Source organism: Falco cherrug, chromosome 4, assembly GCF_023634085.1.
Source record: "Falco cherrug isolate bFalChe1 chromosome 4, bFalChe1.pri, whole genome shotgun sequence".
In the NCBI taxonomy this organism is placed as follows: Eukaryota; Metazoa; Chordata; class Aves; order Falconiformes; family Falconidae; genus Falco; species Falco cherrug.
The window spans coordinates 10258194-10278332 of NC_073700.1; the positions used below are offsets into that span (position 1 = coordinate 10258194).

The following is a 20139-nucleotide window of genomic DNA, read 5'->3' on the forward strand; positions in this document are numbered from 1 at the left end:
TTTTCCTTCTGCAGGGAAATTCAGGGGCGGGGGGGCAGAGGGAACAAGCCTAACCTGATTTAACAGTCTATTCTGAAATTCAACAGGATCCTGTGGCAATGTCTGCAAAATTAATCCTAGAACACTAAGGGACCCCTCACTGAGCATAACCTGCCTTAAACCCTTTCCCATTTAACCGAGAGCTATTTGCTCAAGCACTTCAGGATGACATCATTTGTTATTCGAGGCCAAAAGCTAAGGGTAATTAAGGCTAAAGAAAATGTTTTGAAGATTTCTGTAATTAAAAATGCACAGAGACACTAGTAACAGATATGGTTACAGAACAATAGGAACATAACTGGAAAAATAAAATTAAAAAACCTTACTGTTGTGCAACTATTATGGAAGAAGATTGAAAATCACTTCGTCAATAGCACTTCATTCTACTCCCACTAAGGGAAATATACAAAAAAAAAGAAAATACGAAGGCTGCAATCATATGGAAATTGCAGTCTTTGTTTATATGATAGATAAACAATAATATGTCAGAGAAGAATTTTAAAACATTTTGTAGCAGATTTACTAAGGAATCCACAGCAAGACTTCTACAAGACTGAGCTTAAAAAAAAAAAAAAGAGGAAGGCCGCTGTTATAAATGACAATTGCTGCTGGCAGCCCTACCTCTCAAACAGACTCAAGTTTCTTTTTCTCTACAGTTTGGCACATTACTTTAAAACAAAAATTTGAACCAGTTGGATATCAGGATTGAGTTTGCTCCTTACTTTTGGCAAAAGTAAGACAAATATGCAGATATAATAAACTGATTGATAATAAACATAAGATTTGTTAATACTTATGTAGAAAGTCAATGCATGTTAATGTGGTGAGTTACAATAGATATTATTTCTATTTAGATGATAATTGTAACAATCACTGAGAACACCAGTCCTACTAAATTGTAATTAGTGATAAAACTTACTGCCCCAGGACTATACTCTTACAGAGGAAAGAATGGAATGATTGGATCAGTTTTCTCATTTACACAACAATGTCTACAAACAAAGGTCTTCCACCTAACTAATGTTTCTCAAAAATATCTTGCCATTACCAACTGCATTGAGGGCAACGCTGATGCCTCAATAGAATGCTTCCCTTCCCTATGGCTTCCTTTCTCTGTCATAATTAATTAAAGCAATGTGCAATTATATTCTCAGATACCCACATCCTGTAGCATAGAATGAGATGCTGTTCCAACTCTGAAGTGTGAGAATTACATTTCACTAAATGCCTCATATCCAAACACCTATCTGGTAACTTAGAAATATTATAATCAAGAGTGGAATTAAAGTGGGTATTATCACACTTCTTAATATCTTACACTGATTGCATATTTTGAAATGCAAGACAAACTGTCAAGAAATGCACAGTATTTAAACAGCACAAAGTCATTTCTTATCCTTCTAATGTCATAAAACAATGATAAATGAAAAGTCTGGTGGTGATAAAGTGTTTCTGCATGGTAAACCTTTGCGTTGTCAACATTGTCCTTATTATCACAGGAGAATTGTATCAGCAAATATTGTACCAGAAGTCATTCTAACTTTTACACTATAAGGGCAGCATTTTTTAGGATTACTGGCCACTTTGTCAAATGCTTTCTGGAATGTAAAAAGATTCTGTTACCATAAATTAACTATGCTGGGCAGTCTTAAAAACTTGTACTCAAGAAAGCAGCCTGAATTAAGTTAGAGGCAAGATTTTAAAAGGTTGGCTGCCCAAAACTGAATTCTTAAGCTAATAACTAATTATTAATAAATGTTCAGACAATCAAAAATATTAAGCACCCACTGATTTTTCACTAGGTTCAGTTCAGCATTGACCACTCAGCACTGTTGAAAATCATGCCCAACATCAAGCATTTTTATGCATGTACAATATAAATTTGGTGACACATAAGTTTGTACAACCATTAAAATAGGTAGTCACCTGCTGACATTCTGTCTACCAGCAGCCTAATTCACGACTGAAGATTTTACTCTAATTTAGGAGCACGTAGGACTAAAATTAAAAAATTTAGCCACAAGAGGGCAAAAGCAGCTCAGCATTTTATTAAGCATTGCCAATACAGACTGTTACCACTGTTTCAAGATTTATGGTCTTAACATCTAATTTAATATGAAAAAGCAAAGTGTTTAAGATGCAACTAATATATAGCCAACAACCTTTAATGCAGAATATTTTATGTGCTATCTTAGTTTCCTTAATCTGGCATCATTCATAGAAACTGAATCCCAAGATATTTTAGCACATTACTATGATAAAATACAACTCTAAATATTAATAGCGTGTGAAATGTATCATTAAAGAGTCATAATAATTTTCATTTTATAAAGAAAACATAATTTGGTTATACATAGACAAAAGACTGCCCCAGAATCTAGACACTGTGGACAGGCACTGATCAGCCCAGAAGCAGTAAAATAAAAATTCGGTGTGAAAAGAGCAAGAAAGGATTAGAAAAAAAGAAGGTAAATAACTAAGTTGGTGCAACATTACAGATTACCTTTTTTTTTAAAAAAATCACAGTAAATTTGAAACACACGCTTACATATGCAAACATCCAATATTTTATGGCGATTAATAACAAGACTAATAACACAGATAACTTGTAACGAAGGGGACTATCTTAAACCACCAGCTAATTTTTGTCCTTTTCACTCCAAATCCTACAAGATTAAGGAAAAGAGTGATAAACTATACTCATTGGGTTTAAGATTAAGAAAACCAAAAAAATCTGGTTTAAGAGCTAAGAAAACCAAAATACTGGATTTTGCAAATCCAAAAAGAAGGAAAACGTGTTTCCCTCCCAGTCCAGGTATGGTATATTTACAGGCCACACATACAGATCCTCACAACATCCCAAGCCAGATTACTGTGCTTGAAAATTGGTATCCAAAGCATTACTTGTGCCCTGTTTGAATCAACAAATGTATTCTGTTTGCGAAAGGCACTAGACTTTACACCAACGGATTTGCAGCATGGATCAAAACACACTTGGAAAATCTGTTGTTTCACTATTTTGTTGTTGGTCTTTGCATTTTTTTTTTTTTATTAAGGCATAAGCAATGCACCATGTGTTCTAGCACTGTAATACCAGCACCATACCACATTCATATGTGGCGGCATGAAAGTCATCAGCAATTAACACCACAACTACACTAAAGCCTGTATATCCCTAAGCATTTCTAATCATGTTCTTACCTTATTGCTAATAAACAACATCCTGCAAAAAACAGGTATTAGAAGAAATTCAATGTATTGCTTCTTCTGAACTCAACAAATACACAATTGGTTTTCTATTTTGCTAGTCAATCTAAGAAAGCAAAACTGCAGTGCTAATTCTATGCCATGCTAACACAGCACTTCATACTTTCTGAGACTCTCCTTACTTGGTCTAAGAAAATACTGCTGGCCCATGCCAACATCAGCTTTGGGTGCCCAAAACAGAAAGATTGGTCGTCCACATATTCTGTCTAAACCTTTCCCCTTCATGTCATGCAAGTCAAGGACTAGTCCCCCACAAAGGAATCTAGAGCTGACTGCTCTTCAACAGCCCTAGATTCCTCTCCCTCACTAACAATCCTGTTTGCCCATTATGATCGAGTGATTGTAATGCAATCAGATGGGATCCTTTCCACCGCACAACCCCCACTAAACAGCCCCAGCTCCTCCTCACATAACGACTATTACTACTTCATCTTTTTACTGTTCCATTATCGAGTAAGTATATGAGATATTCTAAATAGCTTTAATAAAAGTAACAGACTATAATTCTGAGTCAAGATGAATCCATGGCACGAATAACAGGACATGAAATAATAATTTAGGTCAATCATCAGCGTTCACAAGTGTTTTTGAAAATAAAACATCTTGTATTTCCCAACCAACAATGTACCATTAAGTCCTTTAAAATGCAGGGACAAAAAGCATAAACCTAATAATTGACAGGGAAATGCAGTCAATCCAGAGAATAATTATAAAAAAAAAATCATATTTTGCAACCAATTCCTAAAAGCTTTGATTTTAAGATTACTGGTTAACCCTGAGAGTTAATCTCAACTGCTGGAATTTACCTTAATTTCATGTTAGGTAAACCAAAGGTGTTTGCAACTGATTCCATGCTACTTTTGTGGAAATCTTTTGTTTAAATCCAGTTACGTACATGCTGGGTGATTTTTAAAGCCACATTTCCTTTTAATAATGTTATGAATACAGTGTTAATTTTCTCACATACATCTATAAAGTCATGGGTCTGATTGCTTTAGGTGTACTTTCAATATTAAACTTTGAACAATGAGCAAAAAGTAGATGTACCCATGCACACCAGCAAAACTATAACGTACAGTTTGCTGGTGTGCAAGCTTGCTATTTGTAAGCACAGACTTGATACACTGAATAACTGTAAATTCAAAGTTTTAAACGGCAATTCAGTGAGTGGTGTTCTAGATCTGGGTTTTCAATGCTAACATTGGTAATTTAAAGACTAATTTTCAAACTGTACTTTTATGTATGCTGCAAGTAATAACATTACAATGGAACTCTGGAAGCATCGGCCCTTCGGTAGAAATCAATTTGAAACTGCTTTTAGACCATGAGCATAGTTAGTCTTCTGGACAGCATTGGGCATTGCTGAACCTTGTGGTTAGAAAAAAAAAATAATTTAGGGACACAGTAATTAAGAGAAGAACATGAATTTAAAACAAATAATTATGCAGCCCAGCATCTTGATTAGGGTCACAGGCAGTGGACCTATTTCAGGAAAGCACTACTGGAATGTTTAAGTGCCATTACAGTCAATAACAGAAGCCCATTACTAGCCTGACCCTAGCCTAAATCATAGCTATTGGTGGATGTTAGCATAACAGCTTCCCGATATTAAGACTGAGAAATCTTATGGTTAGGCAGGTTTTTTGCTAGAACAGTTTTTCACCATCCCAGTAAATTTATCAGCTTAGCACAGGGTCAAATGATCACTGGAGCCAATAAAAAGCAGCATGGCTGCAAGTAAAGGAAGTTGTGGCTTCACAAAGCCTAAATCAGAACCGGAACCAAGACGACTAAAAACTTTCTGATCACAGTTCTGAAGGGTAGACAAACATACAGAAACGCTGCAAAATAAGGTGTGCAACACGGGAGCAGGACCAGATCTCAGCATGCATGGTGGCCTCTTCTGACACAGTCTCATCCACTGCTGTTACTTGGACTGGCTGTGCCAAGGCAGCCCAGAAAGCTGCATGTTATCAGGAAGTATAAGATTTGAAAATCCTGTGAAGCCAGACTAATATTTTTTTAAGATGGGAAAAGATTCAGCTGTATTTGAGAAAGTGATGGCCACAATTCAAACCCACACTGGTCAAAGTAGGTATAAATATAAGTCAAGAGTTTCTCCTCTAACTTGTTGATGTGTTTACTTTGGGAAGGATAAGCTAAGTCGAGATGAAGCAAGTAATGGAATTACGCTATTAAACTTTTTGCCCCTCAGCACTGTGTGCCACACTCTTGGTACCTCACACCAATCATCCTTCTGGTAACATTTGCTAATTGAGAGCTGGATACCAGGGCTGGTGCTATTCTTATTCTGCTACTATTCTACTCCTCTTAAATTGCTTTGTCAGACTTCCGTCACTTGAGACAAGTTCCATTATAAGAGACATTAGGTGTATTTAGGTATTTGCCAGATAATAGAGTAAGGTTCTTAGGCATCAATCTGTACAGATTAGACTAATCTGTTGCTGCTGGAAACCTTGTAAAGTAGACAATAGTTTCAAATTACCTGCAATGAAGTTAAGCTATGGGCAATATATGTTTAGAGGTGAGAAGAAAAACAAAATGGAATTCATGCATTCCTAATATTGTCTTCACCTTTACCAGATCAGGTAGGTATCTGAATTGAGATTCCAATTTCTCTAAAAACTATTCCTAAAGGATTTGACTCCATTTAAATTGCTTTATTTATGAACATTCTCTTCAGTATTTTTTAATGCAGGATACAACAGAAGTTCAGTTAGTAATGTTATTTCCTGAATCCAGCAAAGCATGATTAACGTTTCTATTTTACATAAAGGTTTAGTTATTTTCACACTAAAACAGGATTTCCAGAAGCTAAAGTCAAACAATCAAAGATTTTCAGGATTCTATAAAAACCAAGGCAATGAGCCCATGAAGTTTGACACAAAATTGCAAATATCTGTAGTCTGGTTCTAAAGTAATGCAGTTTTTCAGTAACATTTTTCAGAAAATATAGATTTTTTTTTTATTTAAACTTTTATACGTCAACCTATCAGCATATCAACTGAGGACTGAAGTCAGATCATTTCCTTTAGCTTTTCCTAATATGAAACTACATAAAATTAAGTTTTTTCTATCACCTGTCATTCTACAGGACAGCAGGTATCATGGATACAAGCATCGAGAAAGGAAAAGCAATACTTTATTTATTCATGAGGTAACAGGTACGATGTTATCTCATAAAATCCTAAACTGCATTTTGTAATACCTTGCAAATGTTCAGTAAAGCTGCATTAAATCATATAAAAACTGAAATGTATAAAAATGTGCTAAGAATGAACACAAACTGAAGGAAAAGGAGAGCATGTTAGAAGAGATACAGGAATCAAAACCTGTCCAGAAGCAGGAGAGACAGGTCCTTAAAATTTTAACACTTACCTGTTCTAGGAACTATACCACATTGAAAACAACATGCCGGGGGGGGGGGGGGGAATATCTGTTGTCATTTTATCATTATTAAACAAAAAAGTGCAAGTAAAGAACAATCTTGTAGAAATGTATCTGCATTACTAGAGTCTATGGCGTTCTACCCCCCCGCCTTTTTTTGCTATTTACGTTTAACCTATATTAACAATGATATGCTGACTGCTATACCCTCTGTGTCCTAACTGACTTCGTAGAAGCTGAGTGTCAGACTGCGGAATGAGCCTGGTGACTAAGCTATGTAGACTGAAGACGTTTATTTAAATTCCTTGTCCAGTGAATATGAAAGGACTTTGTGTAAAACAAAACTGTTCCCACAAGGAATCGGGAAACCAACACCATAGCTCAGTGGCTTGGCGTTCTTCAATGTGGGATAGCTAGTCTGAGATCTACACTCTGAACTAGATAAAACTAATTTGAATGTTGAAAGCACTTACATAATTTCTTCTCTCTAGTTTTCAAAATTTTTCCCTATTTTCTTTCTTTTTCAAAAAAAGTCAGAGAAAATTATTCAGTTCAGGTTTTTTTACTACTGTAAATATAGTTTTGGTTCAAAACAAAACTTATTTTTCAAGTCAGCCAACTAGGAAAACCCGATTAACAAAGCTTTATGTCTAAATTATTTGGGATTTACTGGTTCTTGAAAATTTACAGCTTGAAGCATCATTTAAAGTCAATGCTTCTGCTAAACCATGAGCCTAACAAAACGAGGTTTTATATACAGCTGGGCCTATGTACAATGTATTTCTACTAAAAAGCACAGGCTGAAGTGTCACTGAAGGATACCAGCACTTCAAGCAAGTGCTTAAAGCTCTGCTGAACAAGGGACAGCATAAACCCATACTTAGAATGTTTTCCTACATCATGGCGAAGAGGAGTTGGATTATTTTGTATAAGGCTTTCCTCAGGCATATTGACTTCAGGCTGAATATCAAATACAAGGGCAGTTGACTTTAATGTATTGTTTGAAAGAAATTAATTCAACACCCTTAAAGTAACAGCAATGACCTGGATATCTGGTGTAGCCCCAACAGATTTGACCGTGAGATGCTCCATTCTGCCATTAAAAGCTAACAGGGCAACCTCCATAATTGGAACACTTACAACGGCAAGAGAGGAGATACCCAAGTATAAGCATAAAATAGGCAAAAATCCTAAATTAAGTAAAATGTGATACAAAAAAAATCATACTTTTCAGCTTTTTAACCAAAAAATTGTTCAAACTGAACAGTCCATTGAATACTAGCCCCTCCATTTGAGATACCGTTTTCTAAAAATTGTGTTCTTTATGAAAAATATCATATTGTTTATAAATAAGCTATTTAAATTCCAATGTAACACACAATCTGTTTCCGGTAGCAAAACCCATTTAGCATATTGCGCATTTCAGACTTCAAAGAGACTTTTTTTAAGAACCATGAAGCTTTGTTAAGTCATCTTCAGTTAAGCTGCAGAAATTCACACTAGCTAGAGATCTTGTGCAACCTAGGGGTTTTAATGTTTTCAAACTGCAAAAATATCTGAACTTTTATGAAAATACTTATTAAAATACATAGAAAAAGTCAACTTTTTCACAAAAAATTAATTATAATAAGACTTCAAGTATTTACAGTTTATTTGAATGAAAATTATTATAAACTTTCAAAGCTGGGGATAAAATCATAATTAATATATAATCATTAATACAAGTTATGAGAAATCCAGTAATTCTTTGTGTTCTATTGTAGTACCGTAACAGCAAACCATCCTTCCTTCTACTCAAGCAGGCTGGAGGTGAAGCTATTTTTCACCATTAGAAACTGAGATTCCCGGTGTGATCTTTTCAGTTTTGCACGGCGGTTCTGGAACCAGATCTAAAATTGAAAGAAAAGGCATGCTTTTCAGAAATACAGCACTGTAAGCAGAATAAACTTTGAAACTATTCACACAACTTCACAGTATTTTACATAATGGCAGTAGTTTGGAAATTTAATACAAATTTAAAATCTGCAGATGATGGCATGTAGCTATCTGCAATAACTTTTAACATTGTAAACAAAGCAAATAATACCCCTAGCGTAACTGCAGAGTGAGGGCCAGCTTCACTGTCATTAATATAAAAAATAATATTAACTTTAGCAACATGGAATCAGACTCTGGAAGATGCTGAGCATCTGGAATTCACACAGTCTTAAGGTGTTATTTCTTCACCTGTTTAATTAATTGTAGCAGCAAGCTTCCCACCAAACCCAATATAATATATATTCAAAATATAATCAAAAGCTTAATAAACATCAAGGTGAGGCCCAATCTCTAATGTTTATGGTATGTTTCTTGTTATATTGGACTACCTGGAAACTGGTAATTAAAATCCCCGAGTACATTTTGCTTTTGGCCAGATGAAGACACAGGTTCAAACGTTGGTTTAACATATGTATGCTCTATTGACAGTCTCACCAAATACTTAAGACATTCATACCTGTTATTTCATTATATTTCAAATTTGTTTTTCAAATATGGTGACAAGCATAATATAAACATTATTTTAAAACATGGAAAAAATGATCAAATTCTGCACAGGATTAACTAGAGATAATAGAGTAGATATCATGGAAATATAGTGATGAATACTTCATCAATGCTATGGAAAAAGGTTTAAAATTTCAGAAGGAATTCCACAGCTTCCATTTTACAAATCACTGAAGGCATACCACATGTATAAATGCACATTATTTTAAGCAGATTATTAAAATTATTGCTACTGTTGTCAAACTACTTATTTATATAACCAGAGAGACAGATAGAAAAAGTTCAAACACATTTTTAATTACCTGGATCCTGTCTTCATCTAAATCTAATTTGTGAGCTAGGTCTTCTCTAATATCAATGCCAGGGTAGGAGTTAATTTTAAAAACATTTTCCAAGACTTCAATCTGAGGAGATTAAAACACACTTGTTGAATAGTTATCACTACCTTCATAGCAGTAATAAAGACAATGAATACAAAAAACAGTTTAGTTTGTTCAACAGACTTCTGAGCAGCATTTGCACAATTCTGGTTCCACACAGAAACAAGTCTGCTGAAATTAGCATCACTGTTTTTAAATTACACTAGTTCCTGATTATATTTCTCTCTGCAGAGGTACATCATACTGAATTAGTCAGCTGTTACAGGCTTCTACTAACATTTTACTAAACTACATTATTACTCATTTATTTAGTACTGAGAAAATCCCTACCTGGTTTCTAGTGAATGCAGTTCTTGGTCTTCTGCCCCTGTACCAGCTCAATTCTCGTTTAAAAGAGAGCCTTTCAGTGACCGCAAAATATTTTTCACATTTCAAAACTTTTTCCTCTTGCACTGGATTACTGTTAGCATGAAATAATGGATTTTCATAGCAAACAACAGGGATTTGCAGATGGGGATTACTGTCATCACCTAAAACTAGAAAAAGCAAGCAAACAAGACCTTCCATGTATTGGCTTTCAGTAGAAACATGGAAACATACATTTTTAAAGAAGTGAAAGCTTAAGAAGTTACAAAACAGACTGACTTACCCAAGTTGGTGCATGCATCCATCCATGGTCTGTGATGTTTCACAGCTGGAATGGGATCTTTTTTCTGCTCCAGTCCCAAGATACTTTCAATTGAAAACGAGCACTGTGTGGTTTTACTTTCTACAAAACCAGACACTTTCCGAAGATTCTGAGATGCTGATGGATTAGCAGCACATAGAGATGTACTTGCCATGCTTTCACCTTCAGCCAGCATAGCATGTATACTGTACTTGCATTTCTCCACAAGTCCTCCTTATAGCTATGTTGACAAGGGGGTTGGATTTGCAACGTCATTAATTAAAATCTTTTATTAGAAAGTTTTAGCATGTCAATGAAAACTCTCCCACCAAGAGGCACGAGGAGTTAATTGTTTATTTGTTTGCAAGTAATTAGCAACTAATGGTGACACTAGGGGGGCCACCAGGAGGGACAAAAAGTGTTATCTCTCCTAACCAGAACATCGACTTAACTTTCTCAAAAGAAGCTGTGCACAAATATAGTACTTCTCTTTTATTTGAAATCATTAATGTATAAAATCATTTTTTAAAAAAACTTTATACTCTAATGGACTCCACTTACCTAAACATACCAGCATGACAGGAAACCAGTCAAGTAATAAGTAATCTTATTTAAGTGAATTTTCTTCCAAGGAAATTCAAAAAATAATCTCTTAATGCTATTAGGGTAATCCCGATGAAAATGCCTCTGTTTTTTCATATGCATATGTAATGGTGAACGTGGTCAATAAAACAACAATAGCTTTTGGCACAAGGCACTGTGCAGTGGGTTGGCAATGTTGTCAAAGCTCAGTGTAATTGCCTTCCAAGTGCCCGGATTAGTTAACAGGAACAGTTGCACCAACTATTTTAAATAATTTATGCATTCATTTTTCTTGTTAAAATAACTTTGTTGCAGCTTTTTTGAAACATAGCATATGTGAAATTTCCTGATCATTCTTTACAACATAAAAACAAAACTTAAAGTAGTAGAAGCAGTACACTCAAATTTACTGATTTAAAAACATCCTTTTAATGCTAGATACTCCTCCCTTCTTGCAAGTTTATAGCCAACAGAAATTAATATTTAAGTCCTACAGAGAGAGCAAACACCTCAAATGCCCAAAAATCATGAGCAAGAAAGGAGGTAAAGGTTTTGTAATGAAGTTCAAAGTTTGAAAACAGAATTTTAATTTATTATAAAGGAAGTACCAACTGTAACATTTTTATACTCAAGCTCACCTGTCAGCCACACAGCAGTTTACATGCCACATGTTCAAAACCAGCTTTAGGTTCAGGATAACCTCTCTACAGAGACTCATCCTTTTCTTATTTCACACAAAGCTTTATTTTATAACATGCAAAAATGAACGGATGCAAATGTTGCCCCTCTTAAATAACACTTTCAATTTACAGCACGTAATGTAGGAGCACATAGGACTGTGCACTTTTGTAGCAAAATTCTGGCCCTCTTTCTTGTTTTACCATTTTCTCAGAGTAGTTTATTCTGTGTAATCAGTCACGTTCACATGGCTAAAAACTAATGTTAAAGACATAAACAGCACCTCTACTTTGATTTTCCGTACATTTGTGAACAATCCAAGACTAATATTTAGCAACAGACAGAAGCAGGAAAATTGCTAAGGAAATGGCACAGCCTAAAACTGGCAATACTGGGCTAAGGGAGATTCTACAGAGAAAAATGCAAACCTTATGTGGTTTTATATCAGGAATATGTTCAGCTGAAGAATGCTGACTTAACTGGACTGACTCTGTGTTGTACAATGAGACTGCTGTCACAAAGAGTGACAACTCATCAAGTGCTCTTACCAAGGACACCTTATCGGCACCTATCAATGGATCTTGAGTGGCATCCATGTATCTGCAATGACCACCTGCAAGCTAAGCTCCAACCATCATTTCACATCCTCAGCAACCAAGAAGTGTAAAGACACCAAAAAGCCGTTAGGACCTATGCATGAAACCACTACTGTCTGGGATAGTTGGTGACCTAGGTCAGTGGGAAGCAGTGTTAAGCAAGGGCCTTACATCCTTTAAGTTTCAATACTGTTGCTCCCAACAAGGCAATGTATGACTACAAAAGCAACAGGACTCCCCTTGACTGCAGGCAGTTATTTTGAGTATTTATACTGCACACCAGGTCCAGTGGTTATTAAAACAGATAATGCAAAGCCTTTTACATAGCAGTGATTGGTAGATCAGTTTTCTGCCTCTACAGTCTCTAGATGGAGCACCAGGTGGGTTTTTCTAGGTTTGTTTTGTTTTGTTGTGTTTTGTTGGGGTTTTTTTGGTTGTTTGTTTTGTTGTTTTTTTTTTTTTAATTACCACAAAACACATTAAGTCATAAGAAAACAATGTATCTCCTTCAGTACTGAACTTGGAGCTGTTTACCCATTTCTCTATCCCAAAGAGGTGAAAAAGCATGATCATCAATAGAGAGACAGCCTCTCAGATCCAGAAACTAATGGATAAAAACAAAAAACCCTCTTAATGATTATAATAGCTGGTTTCAAAATACAGCCTTTTTATTTTCATTTATTAAGAACTTAAAACAACTAACACAAGCACTGATACAAAACATTTCAGAAATACTTATTCCTCCTGGATGAATATGAATTAAATTAACCTAAGCCACATAGCTGGGACTCTGATTACCACATACTTCAACTCCCGAAGCAGTAAATATGTTCATAGGTGTTCTCTTAAGGAAGCTATCAAGAAGTATCAATAAAGACAAGCATATGTAGTGGTTAGAGACACATTTATGAGAAGCATGGATCTTCCCAAAGCTAATCATTAAGTTAGCTGAGTAATTATAACTTATTTCTGGTGTCTCAGATTGTGGAAGATTGAAAAACCTTCTTCAGGGTAGCCTGCTTTTAATTCCCAGTTGGAAACACTGATTCTTTCAGAGTTTTTTTTTTAATGACCTTTCCAGGAAAAAGAGACCTTGGTAGCTCTTAAAAAGAATTTTCATAAAACCTGTTAAGTTATTCATGAGACACAGGGCAAAAGCTCACCAAATACTGCCATCTGATGTTTCTGCTTCCCCAACTGTTAAGTTTGTTCAGTGATGTTGTCTGAGTTAGAAACTGTGTTATTATTAAAATCATCCTATTACATTTATTCGCTCAATGTTGAATTGAATCAGATCTTGACACGGCAATGCAGTCACTGAAACATATCAACACTCTTCTTTTTAAACAGAGTTCATGGCTGCAACTGCATATAGGAACAGGAAGCACCAATTCAGAAGGTCACAAGGTAGATGCTCACACTATACTCTCTAATTTCTGAGAAATACAGCAAAACTGAAATACCACATATCTAAGAGGCCTTTATGATGCTAATGCAGTTCCACATAACTGTTTATAAATACTTCACAAGAAAAGATTCATTATTCTAAAGATAAGAAATCTGCGTTATACGAAAATTCCAAAATATCCCTGGAAATGTTCCAAAGTCAGGCTGGATGGGGCTTTGAGCAACCTCATCCAGTGAAAAATATCCCAAAGGGGGGTTGGAACTAGATGATCTTTTAAAGGGCTCTTCCAACCCAACCCATTCTTATAGTTCTAAAGCAGCATATGTAGAGATAAATCTACTGGAAAGTCTGACTGAAGGTCTAGCATTCAAATGTGGCTAGATTTCTTTGAAGAGAAGCTTGCTTAGCTGTAGAACAAAGCTATTTGTTATCAAGATAAACAGTTAACAAACCTTTCTGTAAGAAAAGAGGATGAATATATATTTTCCACAGAGCAGAAAACTTAAAAGTTTTAGATCCAAGAATACCTGGTAGTACAGAACCAGATTAAATTTCTAGGAATTCCCACTGAAAATGTAAATAGACCTTGAGCCTTCACTCAAAACCTGTTATTTTGGCTCATTAGAAATGTTATTTCCCTTGCAACCCATATGCAGTTACCTGTAGAGTTTTAGCTAAATACCATTGTAGGGGCAATCAGAGCAACACAACAAACATTAAGTTGAAAATCCTAAGTAATCAGTAATAGGAGAAAACACTGCTCCTTGGATATGCAAATCCAATCCTCTTAGAGCATCACCTACTTGATGAGGCAGCAAACTAATCTCCCTTTCGGATTTTGCACCACTTTTTTGCCCAGGGACAGTAGAGTTCATCTGTTTAGTAGATGAAGCTCTTGTTCTTTAGAGATGTGAAGTCTCTAAAGACTGTTTATACCAGCTGAAGAGACCACACCAAGAGTTGTTGGTGGCTTTAGTCTGAAACCCCCACGCTTACTGCTGCTACCTTTTGCTATTCTCCACTGCCAGGTCACCTTTCACAATAGTCTGTGCAATATTTTCAGCTTTTTTAAAAGGTATAAATAAGTGGTATATATAATCTTTCTTGATTAGTTATCACACAAAAAACTTGCCTTTCATCTCACCTTTCCCACAGCTTCTTTACCCTGTTGCACAGGTATTTCACCACCTCAGACATTCTGTTATATACAGCTCCTTTCAAATATGTTTTGAACATGAATAAAAAATATTATATTCAAAGCCAAGTTCAAAACTCAGAAGTGGTTTTGGGTTTTTTAGGCAAGAATACTTCAAAACTGTTAACACCAGTTTCCACAACACGTGACTAAAGCCGTTCACCATTTTTTGGCTGAAGTAAAAGCTATTTTCACCCAGGGAGATTAAGTGAACACAGATAAATTCAAGGTAAATCCAAGGGTGGCACTAGCAAAAGTTCGAGAAACACTGTGTTAAACAGTACATAACATGCAAATAAAGCCTACCTTATCCAAACAGCTACTTTCACCCTCCAGCAGAGGCAAAATGTTGTGTCCATTAGGGGACACATCTGGAATCCTCTAAAGAGCTGTCGGCTGCTCTTCTCCCTGTTTACATAGGGCCAAGTGTTAGATCCCCACATTTTTAAGGCCTCTCAGTAAGTATTTTGCAGAAAGAAAAAAAAAAAACCAAAACAAAAACCCCCGAAAAACCTCACAACACTACAAATCCAAACAAAAATCATATGCTAACAAAATGTATACAATGCTGGAAAATGCATAACAGTAAAAACACACTTATTAGTGGGTTCAAAGGGATTCTTTAATTCATTATTATTTAATCTACTTATTGCTGTCAAATTTGCCATCTCTAATAAAACTTTTGGATGCCTTGTAACATTTGTAAAAACATGCACAAAAGGTAAGAACCACACTAGTAATCTCTTGCATAATGTTTCTATTAAAATCTATTTAAAAAGCTGCCAACTAATTCAAAGAAGCCCTGGTATACTATAAAATTATTAGAAAGGCCTCCCTCTTGCTACTAAACCCATCTGAATCACTGAAATCAACAGAAAAAAGGTGCAATTTTATGCTACATGCCATTTGAGGTACTAAATTATATTTCTAAAGATATATTTGTTAGTGTTTTGGTTTTTCTTCTACAAAAACACTTAATTCTCAGAGAGCTGTTCTCTATTTATAACAGCTAAAGATATCAAAGACATCTTTTTTATTTTCCCCTACCACTTAAAGCTGTAAATACAGAAAGCTAACTAAAACCAATTCCATTTAAAGAATTCTGCTAGGGAAATTTATCTTATCATACAAAACGGTGAGCATTTCTTACATAAGACCACTGTAACAGTCACAAGCAAACTGATCTCAAACCAGAAAGCTATGCACATATATATAGATCATGAACCAATGCTAGTGTTCTGTCACATGGTAATTATAGATACAAGACCTAGTATTTAAAATACCTTGTGAAATAACTCTGTATTATTACCCTCACATGACAGGGAAAGAGAGAAGTGGTGTGGCTTGCTTTCATGTGAGTCACCAGCTGAGCAGGTAAATGAACTGACTGAACAAAGTTCTAACTGAAATTTCCTCACCATTCCCTACAAAAAAAATCCCAAAACAAACAAAACCCTCACACACCTCAAAAATCTTTAATTGTTCGTAATTTAATACCAGCCTTTTCCTTTTTCTGCTTTTAAAAGTAAAACATTATCTGATACAACATAAAGAAAGGTTGCCATAGCAAGCCTGCACAGCAGTTAATCATCTGCTCTGCTGCATGACTTCCTGTATTTTCTAATCTGGTTTTAAACTAAGTTCACCTGGCCCCCGAAAGACAAAGCCTTTTTAAATTAATGGAAATTCAGACAGGTATTCTTCATTAGTAATTTGTCCATACTCAACACCTCCTAACAGACCTACCCTGAAAATAAGGTTTGCTTAATCTGCAGGAATAATTTAAAGTACAAGAACTTTGGTCAAAACATGCTAATCATGAGGACAATTCAAGAATATGCCCCTTTTTCAAACAGTGCACAATGATCTGGTTCAACTCCAGAGAGCCCTCGCAGGACGTTTAAGCATTTAAAATTGGCCGCTAACCTACAGCGCCAAGCTTATCCACTCGAAGTCCATTAGAACTGATCATACTCTTGCTTCTAAAGGGGAAAAATTGTGGTCACCAATGTTTTTGGGTTTTTAAGACACAAGCAGGAACATCCGGCCCCCAGCTGAAGCTATCACTCGGTGACAAAAACCACTAGATCGCTAGGGATAGGAGTATTTTCTTGATAAAAGCCCTGGTGGACGCCGGAGAAAGGCAGGATGGAGATAAAGGGCGACTTCTCAAAGGGGATGCTCCAGGTAACAACACGAGTGCAGCAGATGCTTCCATCGTGACAGGGACACAACAGCACTAGTCCCCCACTGTGGTTTTGCCCCCAAGATAACGGTGTGCCAGTTGGGAGAAGACAGTAGCACCCAGAACAAAGACAAACGGGGCTAGGAGGACATACTGACGTGTAACACAGAGCACGGCACTATAAAAGCAAAAAAAAAAATTTTTTTTGCTTGCTTTTTCCTCAGCAACTTGGCTTGACAACCATCCTCCGAACGGGGACAGGCGCCTCAGCCTGGCCAGGCCCCTGCCCGCCTGCGCTCCCCACTCACCTCCCCGCACTGGGGGCAGCCCGGCGCAGCGGGGCCCCTCTCCCGAGAAGCGGGAGCCGATCTGGCCGCCAAAAGACGCCGCTTCTCCTGTCACCGCCAGGGGACGGGGGGCGCGCTGCTCTCCCCCCCGAGGGGCGGCAGACCCCAGCGGCACGGGGTCGCGCGGGCAGCCGCCACGGCGAGGGGCGGGGGAGCAGAGCCGCGCGCCCCCGCGGAAGCGCGACGCATCTCTCGGCGCCAACAGCCCGCCGCGCGCGTGCAGGCAAACAGACAGAGCCGCTCTCCAATAAGAAGCTGGGCAGGCCGGGCGGAAGAACCAATAGAAAGACCAAGCGGGCGGCGGAGGGAGGGCGGGACATCCGGTGCGAGGCGGGGCGGTGTCGTCCGTGTTGTGACTGGGGAGAAGGGGAGGGGTCCGGCCAGCTGGGCGTGCGGTGGGGTGCGGGAGCCGTAGCGGCGCAGAGTTAGCCCCGGCCGCCGCCATGCCCGGCATCGACAAGCTCCCCATCGAGGAGACGCTGGAAGACAGCCCCCAGGTAAGAGAGGCGAGGTGCAGCCCGGCGGGTGAAGGCCAGGCCGGGACCATCCCGTGGGCGCCGGGCCTAGCGCTGCGCCCCTCCGGTTGTCTCCCCGCCGCGTTCCCTCGGGGGAGCCTCGGCGGTGGCCGGCAGGGCGAGGGAGACCCTCCCCGGCGGCGAGGCAGGGACGCTGCGTGCGCGGCCAGGTGCCTCCTTGGCCTCCTCGCGCCTGTGGCGGGGACTTGGGGCCAGGAGTCGCGGCTCTCGGGCTGTCAGCCTCGGCAGAGCCCCCGGCGCGGTGTCGCCCCGACCTCCGCGCCGCCGCCTTCCCGTTTGCTTCGGCGCTTCTCCCGGGTGTGCTGCGGGCCGGGGGCCCTGTGGGGCTGTGTGGGGAGCAGCGAGCTCGGTAGCGATTTCGCGGAGGTGCCGTGCTTCAGCATCGGGCGTCAGGGTAGTAGCTTGCATTGACTCCCTTACCTCCCCACCCCCGCATTTATATTCATGGTATGTTTTGGAGACCTCGTGTTGACAAAACCCGTCTTCACTTCTCAAGATTTTTTCTTATCTTTGTTTTCTATTAAAAAAGCATTTAATAGACATGTTCAGTAGATACGTGTGAGAAGCAGTTACTGGATGAGGTTATCGTGGTGGTTGTTAATGCTGTGGGTAGGTGGGAAACGCGTGGTATTGGGAGGCTTTTAATTGCTCTGATGTCTTCCATTTCTGCTGCTTGACCTTTGCCGGTTATGCCATATATTGCATTGGCATTTCTTTCATACTACTATTAAGCAGGACATGCTTTATTCAGTTGCACTGGTTTCTCTTGCTGGCAGCAACAACAGCAAGTATTTTGTTCTGCTCTTCCTACATGTGAAAAAAACCCCCCACAAACACAACAAAAAACCAAAAACCCCAACTTGCAATATATTTTCTTTTATTGCAGCCTTTTGAATGAAGACCATTGCTTTGCTGCATTGTTTATGTAGATAAGCAAGACTTCCTGACTTCCTGTATTGTAATAGCATATACATTGGTAGTTTTGATTCCTCAACCACAGGAAGATAAACTTTTACTCACTTACTAGGGGATTTTAATCCCTAAAATGACAACCATTTAACAAATCTACATCAAGTGGAGGGACAACTTAGAATAGGCAACAGAAGGCCATGCAGAAGGTGTGTCATTGCTTTCTGAAGGACAGTGCTCCATACAGCTCAAGTACTAGATGTTAGGTGAGATCTAGCCTGTAGTATGATCTCTGGCCCAGAGGCTAAACCTGACATACTCTCATGAAGAGGAACATTTTTTGAAAGTGTTAAAATAATAGTAATTTAACAAAATTATCCGTTGAAGGTCTGTTCTCATTATATGAAAGTCATAACTAATCTTATTTATATGAAATGTCAAATGTAAAATAAACTTCAGATCTCTAAGAAGTGGGATGTAGAGGGTTTTTCCCCCAAGTGCTTAAGACTGGAGTGTCATATGGGAAACCTGCTAAAAAGTTACATACTGGAATATAATAATAAATTCTAGAATCTTCCATTTGAGGTTACTTGTGATACAGACTAGCAAAGCCTAACCCAGCCCAGTGAGTTTGATGTGCTTAAACTATTAGATTTGCCAGTATCTTCATCCATTTCAGGTACAATATTTTACATCTTTCAGTCAGCCTGGTATTTCAGGTGAATTTTCCCTAACCACTTCTTTGAAGAACGTGATGAGGACTCTCTAGTTTTCTATTATATTAGTTAATTTCTGTTATTTTGAAATCAGTGCAATGAAAATGGCAACAAACTTGGCTTGAAGAAAGACCAAACCTTGCTTTCTTTAGGAGTTACCATGACTTTGATTGATGTGTTCATGCTATAATATTGAAAAAGATCATCAGCCTAGTTTGTTGTTTAGTGCTGAACTATGGAATGAAGTTTTGCACCTTTAGACATGTTGCAGACATTAACTTTAGATGTGTAAACATCGTATCAGACTTTGCATCTGAGGGAAGGAAGGACTTTTCTAAAATGGCAAACCCCATTCATTTCCTCTTGTTGCAGGATAAAAATCTAACCACTGTGTTTTTAGACACAAACCAAATGCCCAGTTTACATTGTCTTTTGCTATGCAAAGCAGGGCAATTTTAATACTAACTTAGATGTATATTACACACATACTCAGTGTTTATATATATATTTAGAGAGAGTTTCTGCTCAGACATATTTACATTCCCAAAGCATTGCACAGTAAAAACGCCAAGAGACTTCATAGCACAGGCTGTATCTCGTGTCACTTGCAGTACCATACACACGATGACACAGAATGCTTAACAGTTCACTGACATTAACTAGGTCATTTCTTTGTGCAGGT

The 20139-nt window shown here is 37.9% G+C and overlaps 2 protein-coding genes across 5 annotated transcripts in view; one reads left to right on the plus strand and one right to left on the minus strand.

Moving 5' to 3' along the window:
* Window positions 1-8347: 8347 nt before the first annotated feature.
* On the minus strand, window positions 8348-17494 carry HESX1 (HESX homeobox 1). 3 transcript variants are annotated; one of them, XM_055709286.1, is made up of 6 exons: window positions 17258-17494; window positions 15071-15172; window positions 10288-10546; window positions 9969-10174; window positions 9561-9662; window positions 8348-8603 (listed from the first exon to the last, which is right to left on the minus strand). In XM_055709286.1, the coding sequence occupies exons 3-6, from the start codon at window positions 10499-10501 to the stop codon at window positions 8505-8507; spliced, it is 621 nt and encodes a 206-aa protein (XP_055565261.1). In that variant the 5' UTR covers window positions 10502-10546; window positions 15071-15172; window positions 17258-17494; the 3' UTR covers window positions 8348-8504. The 3 variants fall into 3 exon arrangements, with proteins under 3 accessions (XP_055565261.1, XP_055565260.1, XP_027661086.1); XM_055709285.1 differs by having other exon boundaries at window positions 15071-17127; XM_027805285.2 differs by lacking the exon at window positions 15071-15172.
* A 142-nt stretch (window positions 17495-17636) lies between these two features.
* APPL1 (adaptor protein, phosphotyrosine interacting with PH domain and leucine zipper 1) overlaps window positions 17637-20139 on the plus strand; it is a 32377-nt gene continuing 29874 nt past the window's right edge. For both annotated transcript variants that reach the window (XM_055707889.1, XM_055707890.1), the window contains exon 1: window positions 17637-17793. In XM_055707889.1, coding sequence (XP_055563864.1) covers window positions 17740-17793 — 54 coding nt within the window. In that variant the 5' untranslated portion in view covers window positions 17637-17739. The remainder of the gene's footprint in view (window positions 17794-20139) is intronic.